The 11667-nt window shown below is 37.4% G+C and overlaps 1 protein-coding gene and 1 long non-coding RNA gene across 3 annotated transcripts in view; one reads left to right on the top strand and one right to left on the bottom strand.

Annotated features, from left to right (window-relative positions):
- Positions 1 to 4639: 4639 nt before the first annotated feature.
- Positions 4640 to 11667, bottom strand: part of LOC149091168 (uncharacterized) — a 184245-nt gene continuing 177217 nt past the window's right edge. For both annotated transcript variants that reach the window (XR_016196894.1, XR_016196893.1), the window contains one exon: positions 4640 to 4693. This is a non-coding gene — a long non-coding RNA (uncharacterized LOC149091168). The remainder of the gene's footprint in view (positions 4694 to 11667) is intronic.
- Positions 7709 to 10623, top strand: Or56a (Odorant receptor 56a). The gene is made up of 6 exons (XM_018103454.3): positions 7709 to 8039; positions 8377 to 8807; positions 8858 to 9073; positions 9176 to 9277; positions 10126 to 10278; positions 10337 to 10623. The coding sequence occupies exons 1-6, from the start codon at positions 7709 to 7711 to the stop codon at positions 10391 to 10393; spliced, it is 1290 nt and encodes a 429-aa protein (XP_017958943.1). The 3' UTR covers positions 10394 to 10623.

Genomic DNA, 11667 nt, shown 5'->3' with positions numbered 1-11667 from the left:
TTCATGCTAATTATTAGCCTTGACGTTTCATAAGTACTGATTTTAACCCATCCAGCGCGTAGGGCCTTTATTAAAGAATCCCGTGAGGTAACTTGATGATATCGGATGTTTGTTTGTTTGCATGGTATATGAGCCACTACTGCACCAGATAAAACGAATGTTTTGGATTATTATCTCGCTGAAACTGCCAATCAGACGCAGTTTTTGAATATCTGCACTACAATTCTCTTTGAGAATGTCTTTATAAACATGCTTGTCCATGGTGTCATCAATGAACACCGAAGCAGCAAAGCACTCCAAACCATCACATTACCTCTACCGTGCTTAACCGTTTTTAGCAATTTAGTTTCCTCCTGCTCCATCAGACCATAATAGTTATTATAGCTATTATTTATTTCGACTTAAGCTAGAACTAATTTCAGATTTACTACGTCAATATCACGAGGTCCTTTATATATTTTTTACTTATAGAGCATATTTAACTGTCATGTGTCATATGATTAGTCTAGTTTTAGAATCTAATCAGCTATACATTGTATATTTTTATAGTTCATAATCATCATTAAAATAATTTACAGGGTATCATTTAGTCCACTATTATGTTATCCTTTTTTTATTTCTTGCGTAAGGCCAAAGAGCAAGTGAGAAGGGTTAAAAAGTATATTGCTTGAACTGTTGCGCCGACAGACTCCCCTACCTTAAGCTATCTCCCCCCTCGCACTGTGCGGACCCTACGCCAACTCCATCCCCCTCTCGTCCTACCCTCTCGTCAGCTGGTGTCCTTTATGTCCTGGTCATTGTGGCCGCAGCTGCAGTGCAAATAAACATGCATAGTTTATGAATGAAATGAAAAGCGGCTGCTGAAGTTGGCCAATGCACAAATACTTATTTAAGCGCTTGGCTTTTCAACACGCTGCGCAATGGGCTTACATGGCGTATAATTAATATTAAATGTTATACTTATAAATTAAATAAAAATGTGAAAATGTGAGTGCAAAGAAAGCAAGCAAACAGAACACATACACACACACACACAGACAGAGGGAGAGAATAACAAAAAAAATGAAACTTTTGCCTCTTGTGCTAGCAGGATTGATGACTATGGCCGTCAAGTTTATTGCCAGCGACACGTATGTGTATGTGTATATGTGTATGTGTGCGCGTGTGTCTGTGCCACCCTCTTGTTATAAATGTGTGTTTTGCCAAGTTTGACTTGGAGCTGAGCTAGCGCCAACTTCCGCTGTGCGGAAAAATGCTTTTGATTTGATTTTCACCAAATGTCAACTTGACGTCACGTCGCGCCGCTGACGCTGACGCTAACGACGACGCCGACTGCGACGCCGGCGTCGACAATGTCGCCGCCTTTGTTGTGCCGTTTCCAACTGCATGATTTATTGTTTTGATGAAATTGCGTGTAAACAATTTAGTGGCTGGTTGGCGCCCTCCCCCGCCCCGAACTCCATACCTATCCCCTGCCTTTCTTCTACTTCTGCTTCGGCCTGTGCTTCTGCTTCTGCTGCTGCTGCTACTTCCTATTTGTCCCCGTTTCAATCCCCGTTTGCGCTTTAAGTTTATGAACTTTTGAAAGACTTGATTTAAGGTTAAATATAACAATATTTCATACCCCGGAAGCATATAGACAAACTTATAAGTTGCTGTCAAATGAGCCCTAAAAATGAACTCAATTGAAGTCGTTGATATGCCCCATGAGCTTTACTGAGAGAGCTGTTGAGAGCTCTAACTACATCATAATATTTCTTATGGAGTTTTTATGCTAATTCACTCATACGAGTTGGGAGTGAATGTATCGCCGTAATGTCTTAATTAAAAACTTATTAGTGCTTCAAACAAAACATACGTCATTGGGAAAATTTGATTCAATTGGAATTATTTTCTATTCCGTGTGACTTATAACAAGGTAAGGGCTCGTTACTCAGATGAAGCTCAGATCAGATTAAACTTGAATAAGAATTTGAGATAGACCTTTTAAGCTATTACTGAGCAGATATCTATCAATCTTGAATATTTTTTATATAATTTTTTCTAGCTATAGCATAAAAATTTAATTTTATTGCGTTTGATTTTAGAATATTAAAAAAATAGCTACTTCATTTTGCAAATTTGGCTACATTTTATTAATTTTTTTTCTTCAATTTTTGCATCTCTTTTGTTTGTCTTAGTTTATTAAAGATTTTTTTACTGAAATCTCCTCCCTCATTTTATTATTTTATTAGTTGTGAATGCTTAAATATATATTTTATATATATTTTGTATGTATTGTATCATTTGGCTCTGGATCGGGTATAATAATATATCTATTTACATGCTTTGCTATAAAATTCATTGTTGGCACTCGTTTTGTTCCCGTATCAATCTACGGTTGAATAAAGATTATACAAATCGTAGAGCGTAAAATGCAATGCTTGAAAAAATAGTTTAACTTAAAATTTTATTTGTATAAAATACATAATTTTAATTGATATATAATGATAATTTATAAATGATATATATAACTAATACCAGTCGTATATACATCTGTTCAGTATGTAAGTATGTTCTCCGAGTCTACAAAAGTGAATGAGCTTGCCACTGCGAAATAAAAAATCCAAAGCCAAAACTTAATTACTTTTCTCAAAACTTCAAAGTGCGCTCAAGGTTGGTCACACTGTTCTGCAGTGTGACCGTTGCCCGCTTTGAACTATGTACAAAAGCCAAAATGAACTTTTGGCCATGTATGTGGCAGTGCAATAAACGTGATTACAAAAAGTAACTCATCTTGTTGGTTTGCTTTAGCACAAAAGTTGCTTTGTGCACATTCCTTGGCGCTTTGGCCAAATGAAAATGAACTGAAAATGTGATATTGGAATTCCAATGGCTTGGCCAATACGGACAGCTGGCATTAAACAATTGCAAAGTTGCAAAGTCTTGACCACAAAGACCAGCCACACGCAGTCAGAGAGCTTAAAAACCACATACACAAACACATGCACACACACCCACACACGCACATACGCACACATGCAGTTCTCTTGACCGAATCGAATGGTATTGCCCTTTTGGCCATAGGTAACACTTATCTGGGCCAAGTTATGTGGCACTTTAAGCAGTTGGCCAGTTCGCACTGTCGCCTGCAATTTTGACTGGCAATAAATATGCCATAACAATAACTAAAACCAACTAATATCCGATTACTTTGGCTAAGGCCAAAGTGGAAATGTAGCGTGAAAAGCTGCAAGCCAATTGCGACAATAAACCAACCCCATCTCCCAATCTCTCCCACTTCCACTCTCTCTCTCTCTCTCTCTTTGCATCAGCATCATTTTGCCAAACATGAAACAAATGCATAAGTAAATACCAGAAACGAGTGACTTTCAATATCCTTACAGGCTTATTGCTTACAGCAAATTTCACGCCAAAGCCCAAGCAGAATGGCGAGTCGAGCAGGCGAAAGTCGAGGAGGAAGCCAATGCGAATGCATTTACACATTTGCAAACACATCACACGCACACACACACACACAGATAAATACCCACATAGCAGACAGTTGCAAACATGCAACATACAAATATGCGTACATCGACAGAGAGTGGAGCCGCCCCAAGGGATCCGCCAAGGGATCTCTGCTGAGGCTGTGGAGAGGTTCGGAGTCGGAGCATGGCTGTGAACGTCTGGATACGATACGATACGTTACGATTCGGTTTCGGTCTGCTCCATTTCAGTTGGCAGGGCTATGTGAGACTCGTGTGTCTGAGTGCGTCGCTGCCTGGAACGCATTTACGTTTATTGCATTTGTAAATTATTCACACAAGGATATTAAATGCAAATTGTGAAATAGACGACACACACAAGCGCTCCCTCTCACTCGCCCATATATACATACATATATATATGGCTACAATATCCGGCGCTAGCCCCCGACCCAATTCGAAAGCCAATCGAATAGCAAACCCAATGCATAGCGCCACGAATTACTCAAATGCTGCATATGATTGTCGCATTGACAATGCATTCATTTTTGTGTGTGTGTGTGCGTGCGTGTGTGTGCCGACTGCAAATGCAAAGAATCTCATTTCATATAAAGCCATTAACGACAATTCAGACAGCAGAAGCAACAATGGAACGCCTACAGCCCACTGAATTAAACACAATCGAGTTACGACTTTCAGCAGTCGGAGGAGCCGAAGGGAGCTGAAAGCAAAACGTCAAGTAGCTAGTTAGCAACCTGAGTATTTGATTAGACACTCAACAAATTGAACCTTGGCCATCGGAGCCAGCTTTGAAGTCAGCAAAATCAGCATCGATTGTAAACGAATAGTATTTATAGCCTTGGATTACGTTCGAGCATCACAATTCCACAGTAAAGTCCCAAGCAAGCAATAGTGGGTGAAATAGCTAGTTAGGTAACTTAAAATTTAATAAATTTAACTCGACCCATTGAAAAGTTCTGCTTTGAGTCGTGTGCAATTGGCATATTCAATTGAACTTCTAGTTGTTGACTTCGCATTTTGATTATATAGACGAAAGTTTCTTGACTTTCAGTTGTATTTAGAATATATACATTCAAATACGAGTTCTTTTACTTTAAATGCGATTAGCATGTTGCTTTAGAAACTAGACCTGCATGGAATTGCAACTGGAGTTTTCTTACCTCCTTTAAAAAAAAAAAAAAAAAAAAAAAAAAAAAAAAAAAAACCTACACGCCAACGCGGCAGAGTATGTTCTCGTGGTTCAGATTCTGTTCTTGCTATAGATGGAGCCGCAGCAGCGATGGCAGCAGAAACTATGTGTATATATAATAACTAAATGTATAAATATAAATTAATATAAATATCTTAACACTAAAGTCCCACACTGAAGCGCAGTCCAAGCGACGCCCAAGCGCAATCGCTGCTCACAGCGCAGTTAGTAGAGAATCATTAGAATATCAGCTGACAGGGCTCAGGATATCTCCTAGTCGAGGAGTCTCGGCTAGAGCACCCTTACTTGTTAATTTAGAATAACCTAAATGGGTTGACCTCCAATGAGTTCAATCTATATTTTTACTTGTTTACATATCAATTATTAAGTCTGCTCTCTATTTGGCAAATTTATTTAGATATATCTCTGTGCTTTTTTGTATTTCCTCTTTGATAGGAGGAAGTTTCAGATCTTTATGAATGTCAACGTTTATCACACACCAAGGAGAGAACCTGTTGTTGTTCTATGGGTTTTAGACTGGTAACGCTGAAGAGTCTCAATACTTGATTTGCTGGTTTTATAACGGCTGTATATACCCGCTTTTTTTTAAGTATTTTTAAATATTTATCTATATACTTTTAAATCAAAAATGTAGAAATTAATAATGCAACAATATTAATTCATTAGTTGGCGCACTCAATAAATTAACTTGATTGTGTTTAACTATGAAATTCACGTAGTCTCCGTATTTATATCTCATAAGAACCCAACTGTCAATTCTTTAGGCAAGCTCTCAAATAGATGCTGTCCTTTGGAAATTGTTGTTCTTAACTTGGGGAAAATTAGATTTGCATGTTACGCTCGCTGGCACCTTTTTGGGCACAAACTTTGTCCACATGCTGCTGCTGCCGAACGAAGAACTAACCGAAGTATATCTAAACAAAAGTCTAATGTCAAATGGTTTTAGTGCACAGCATCTGCATGCGTGTTAAATTTCGTTAGTGAAATTTCAACTTTATGAACTTTTCCAGAGCCCGTGTTTTCCGATCCTTCTTTTTCCACTGCCGAGCATTGCCTGTGGGGCCTGGGTTTGTTTTTTGTGTGTGACATGTTTTTGACAGTGTTTTCCATTTTGTTTACATTTTTTCTTCTTCTTTTTCATAGGCCAAAGAAGCATTAGGGTAAAGGGCACTCAAGTTTATAAGCTAGTTAAAACTAAGGAGAGTATAATTGGGGTGCTGCATGGAAAGTAGAATATCCATATGTATGAATAATTTCTATGAAAGAAATTCACTTTCTATTCAGTATTAATTGCATAAGCATAATTCAATCTATGGAATGTGTTATATATTTGAATAAAAAAAATTGTTTATATATTAATAGATAAATACAAAGGAACATACCTTTCATACAAGGATATACTTTGATATTTTAATTATACCTTAATAATTACTATGTACATGTATATACAAAGAAAATGGCCTTGAGTACACTATAAAAATTTAATATACAAATTATACACAATATACATTATTTGAATAGGTGACATTCAAATTGTTATTAGAATTATAATTGCATAAACAAAAATTGTACTTTATAAATAAGTAAGAAAGCTCTAGTCGAGACTGCTCGACTACGAGATCCCCTGAACCCTACAAGCAACTGATATTTCAATAATAGTTAGCACACACACACGCATACAAACAAATACACGCACACACATACACATACAAATAAACACACGCATACCCACACACACACGCATATACAGGCGTTTGCGCTTTGGTTGCGCTGCAGTGTTGGCAATATTATGAGAACTTATTTGTTGAATAATTTAATTTCTAGACGTACGATCATAATGAAACTTTCAGAACGTAATCATAATGCTTAAATGTATGTGTATACCGAAGCACAAGTCTCTAGTATTTGATATACGACTTTTACAAAGATGAGGGTGAGGGGGTGAATTTAGGGGTGGGGGGTAAATTTTAACAAAAACCGAAATTGTATAAAATACATCTTTATATACATTTCAAATTTGGAGACTCTAGCTTGAAAGATGTAGGAGATATAATTTTTTAAGTGATCTTCGATAAGGTTTTTTTATCGATAAAAAGTATCGGAATGAGTTATCGTTTTTTAGTGATAAACTCGATATGCGCGTGATATATACGGACATTTTAAAAAAAAAGTTTAAGTCTCTAGCTCTTATATCTTCTGAGATCGACGCGTTCATACATACGGACGGACGGACGGACGGACAGGCAGACAGACGGACAGGGCCAAGTCCACTCAGCTTGTCGGCCTGATCAAGAATACATATACTTTGTGGGGTCTGCCACGCCTCCTTCTGCCTGTTACATACTTTTAACAAAACCATTATACCCTGATTTCCCATTTTCAATGGGTTCAGGGTATAAAAACTATTGAAAGCGTCTTGGTGCGAAATGCTCGACTAGAAAACTACCTAACTTTGCGCTCATTTTCAAATCATTCTACACTTTTTTTACACAATCAAAATTGATTGGAGGTACATAATCTTACATAACTAGACCACAGTCAGCAGCCTTTATCTATATTTTAATAAAACTATTGCCTTTTTGGCTGAAAGAAATGCATGTATGTATAGAAAATAATTGTTGGTGTTGTTCGGAGTAACTTCTAGTCATGCATTCTTAGCTAGAACTTATATTTGTATATCATTTAACTGCATATATACATCTGTAAACATTTACATTAATTCCATGATTACATATTATGTATTCGTAACTGTTTATATATTATTAAAGATATACATTAAAAATATATATTTAAATGTAAAGTTAGGTTCGATATGTAAATGCGATTATTGCATGTTTTGCCAGAGGTCCCATGGGGAGAACTGTAGCAGCTGTCAACCGAAATCGAGTTAAGTAGCAGCTATTAAATGACAATTATCTGCTATGCAATTTTCCTCACCTTATTTATTCAAATTGCAGTCCACTTAGCACGCAGCAAACAGTCAAATGCGAGGCTATAAAAAGCTCAAATTATGCCATCGCTTTTCACAGTGAAAATGTACAAGGTGAAGGAGCTGCAACTGACGTCGGATAGCTTCGATAATCCCATTTTCCGTCTGCACTTGCGCTGTTTTCGCTGGTATGGCTATGTGGCCTCCATTGAGCAGCGCCATCCGTGGCTCTCGCTGATCCGCTGCACCGTCTTCACGGCCTCCATTTGGGTGAGCTGTGCGATGATGCTGTCGCGCCTCTTCTTGTCCCGCGGCTACGAGAGCATCAACGAAGACGCCACCAGCTGGGCGACTGCGGTACAATATTTCGCCGTCTCCATTGCCACACTGAATGCCTATGTGCAGCGAGAGCGTAAGTAAGATCCTTCTTGGGAGCCGTCTCACGAATTTTCTCCCGCCAATCTCTACTAACTTGGGTAAATAAGTATTATGGATCTATCGGATCGATTTTCTCTTTTTAAAAATGTCTGCTTGGGAACTCTCTTCCATTTTCAATTTCAATGTTTGCGTTATTTTTCATGTTTTGCTTAAAGCTAGCATTCTTAGATTACATAATTGAGATATTATGTTTTATTATATCTCTTGCAGCTCTATAATAAATATCTGTAAGTTATTTCTCTGAAAGATTCTGTTATATATGTTTCTGAGTAATCTTATACAAATATTTCTCTATAATATTCCTCAACTAGGCGTAATCAAGATGCTGCGCACAGCTCATGCAGATCTGCAGCAATTGATAGTCGAGTCAGATGCTCAGGAATTGGATTTGCTGCACGACACTCAGCGCTATGTGAGGACCATAACCCTTTTGCTCTGGGTGCCATCGGTGGTGGCTGGCATGATGGCCTATTTGGATTGTATTTATCGCATCATCTTTTTGCCAAAGACCGTTTTCAACGTAGATGCGGTGCGACGGGGCGAGGCACAGCCCATTTTGCTCTTCAAGCTCTTTCCCTTCAACGAGCTGTATGATCAGTTTATCGTTGGGTATCTGGGACCGTGCTATGCCCTGGCCCTAGGCATTACCACTATTCCCCTCTGGCACACGTTCATCGCGTGCCTCATGAAGTACGTGACGCTCAAGCTGCAGGTGCTCAAAAAAAGAACACTCGCCATGGATGTAAGCGTGTATATATCATAAGTACTCGTATATCATCTTGTTATTTACAGATTAGACATCTAAAACCGAATCTCGTGGATCAGCACCTGAGTCCGAGCGAACGCATTTATTGGCAAATGCAGCTCTGCAAATACTTTGTCCAGGAACAGCTGAAAATACGTGAATTTGTCCGGCAAATCGAGCAGCTCATTCGCATACCTGTCATGGCCGACTTTATCATATTCTCTATACTCATTTGTTTTCTGTTCTTTGCTCTAAATGTGGGCGTAAGTATAAACGGAAATTCTGATATATCTGCAATCTGATAACTGAACAACAATCATCCGAAAGTAGTCTTGAGACAATAATATGCTTTGACTTATTTTCAGGTGCTCAGCACTATGGATTATTTCTTTATGTTTCTCTATTTGTTTGTCATGGCTGCGATCCTGTGGATCTATCATTGGCATGCGACTCTAATAGTTGAAAGCGTAGGTTGAGAAAAATTAAATATTAATTATTTCTAGAGTAGATTCAATTAACTATTCATACGGTTAAACAAGAAAACCCACAAACTTTATTTTACACAATTTTATTATATGAAAAATCGTTTAGTTGTTTTATCAGTTATATTAGAAAAAAGCATTTAAATTTAAATATTTTTAAATCATTAATTAGTTTAAAGATTTCAATTATTAAAGACTTCCTTCAACTATATTAATTATTAAAAAAGTTGGTTTTTAATATTTTTTAAAATTCTATGTTAATTCTAATCTTAAATATTTTTTTTACAAATACTTTGCTTTATTATTAATATTTGATTTATTTATTTTATTTTTTTTAATTTTCGTAAAACGATTTTATTCTTATCAATTGTAATACAACACTACTAAGTAATTTAAGACTTCTTTTTAAATAATTTTCTGCTTTTGTATGCATTGTGTTTTGTGGAATACTTTTAGGCACGGTCTAAAAACATTTTTGTTTCTTATTGTATATTTTTTTCTTATATTTGTTGCTTAGTGATTTAATTATAATTATATATTTAACTATTTAAACACTCTTAAGCACCTACTTAATACCTCTTTAAATAAATTCATTAAAATTTGCATATCGAAATAACAGCAAACGGCAAAAAGTCAACTACTACTACGATTATTTCGAGCCCTAAGACAATGCCTTACAACTTTTTCATTCGCCATCCTCTTGACAATCTGAAATGCCTCCTTTAATGAATTGCTGACTGAGCTTTCTATGTTCGTCCATTCCAAAACGTTTTTGTTGTCCAACCAATCGAGCTGACATTCATTGGCCATGTTTAACCTTTTGTGAATTGCAGCAGAATGAATTGTGCTTTGCCTTTTATGATGTCGATTGGTACACGTTTGGCCTACCTGTGCAGAGGATGCTGCTGCTAATGATGATGCACACCCAGAGGCCATTGAAGATTCGCGCTCTGCTGGTCGAGCTGAATCTGAAAACCTTTCTCGATGTGAGTCTGGCCAAGTAATTCAATGACTGCTTAACGAACTTTTTCACTCTATCTGCAGATTATGCGTGGCGCTTACAGCTATTTCAATTTGTTGCGTAGTACGAATTCGTATTAGATTTGCTTCACCATTCGCAGTGCGCTTTTCGCTTTTCGCTCAGCGCTAATCAAATGCCGTTGCGCTTGTCAACTGGTCGTTTGGCTAACATGACAGTTAACATGGCTTGCAATTCATTTGCAAGGGAGAACAAAAACGAGTTGATAGACGACGAGTTGGCAAAATGCTAAAACATTTTACAGCGCAAATAAACGTGATGCCTGCTACTCAAAAGCCAATGGCAGTAACAAGCAACATCATTTATCACTTTTGAGTTGCGTCTCTCGAAGCGAGTGTCAGGCGCATTGTGTTTGTGTTTTATTGTTAAAATGTATATAGGTATACAGTATTCAGTGTACATATATGTATAGCCAAAGATTTTTGCAGTTTTACTTAAACGTAAGTATGCACACGACAAGCAGCCAGCCAAAAAACCCACCCACCCCCTGGACAGCCAACCACCCACCCAATTTCAGCTGCCTTAGTTCTAATTGTCTGGGGGGTTTCTCCAGTTACAGAATTTATGCGTCTGGTCTGCGTAATATCGGAAAACGGTCTGTCAAGCAACCACCACCAGGTCCAAAAAATAGAAACTAACCGAATCAACCGAATTGTTGTACCCTTGGGTGTATTTTTTAATAATATTAAGAGTATAGACAAAAGCAACCGCACTCAAAACAACAGTCAGCGAGCCAAGCCAACAAACAATAATAAACACGCATATTGTTTGCGGTTGTTGCGCGTCCCGGGGATTATATACACAAAGTGGCTAAATGGCTGATAAAGGCGAACACACAACACGCTGAAGAGTGTCTCACTGCCACACAGCGAGGCACACAGAGAAAAAATGCAGATACTAATGAGTATTAATGGGTTCAAGCCATGGCAGGTATCGCTGCACAATGGGAGAGGGTGCATATGGGGTGCCAACTAACTACTCCTAACAAGCAACAGACAACAGCAAAAAGGGTTGCTCTACACTCAGCTCAGATACGCATCTCTGAAAAGTGAGCTGTTGATGTGGAAACAAAATAAAATTGGAATGGAAACAAAGGCACATTTGGCGGCATAAATATATGAAAAACAAAAACATATTTATAAACTTAAATATATATATATCTAAATTTTTTACTTAAACTGGTAAAGTTCTTATATAATTGTATTTAATATTAAAAAATAAACCGATTAGGTTACTACAAAATAAATAAAATAAAATGTCAATTGACGTGGCTCGGATTCGAACCCGAGTCTTGAGAATAAAGTCAATAGGAGGCATTTAATTATTTTAAAATTAT

This window comes from Drosophila navojoa, chromosome 5, assembly GCF_054131105.1.
Source record: "Drosophila navojoa isolate 15081-1374.11 chromosome 5, UAZ_NAV_1.0, whole genome shotgun sequence".
NCBI classification, from domain to species: Eukaryota; Metazoa; Arthropoda; class Insecta; order Diptera; family Drosophilidae; genus Drosophila; species Drosophila navojoa.
The sequence above is the reverse complement of the archived record's forward strand: the minus strand, read 5'-3'. Positions and strand labels throughout refer to the sequence as shown.

Coding starts and splice junctions, on each gene's coding strand:
- Or56a (XM_018103454.3), top strand. CDS start 7,709: ATGCCATCGCTTTTCACAGTGAAAATGTACAAGGTGAAGGAGCTGCAA. Junction 8,040..8,376: donor TGCCTATGTGCAGCGAGAGC/GTAAGTAAGATC, acceptor TTCCTCAACTAG/GCGTAATCAAGATGCTGCGC. Junction 9,074..9,175: donor TCTTTGCTCTAAATGTGGGC/GTAAGTATAAAC, acceptor ACTTATTTTCAG/GTGCTCAGCACTATGGATTA.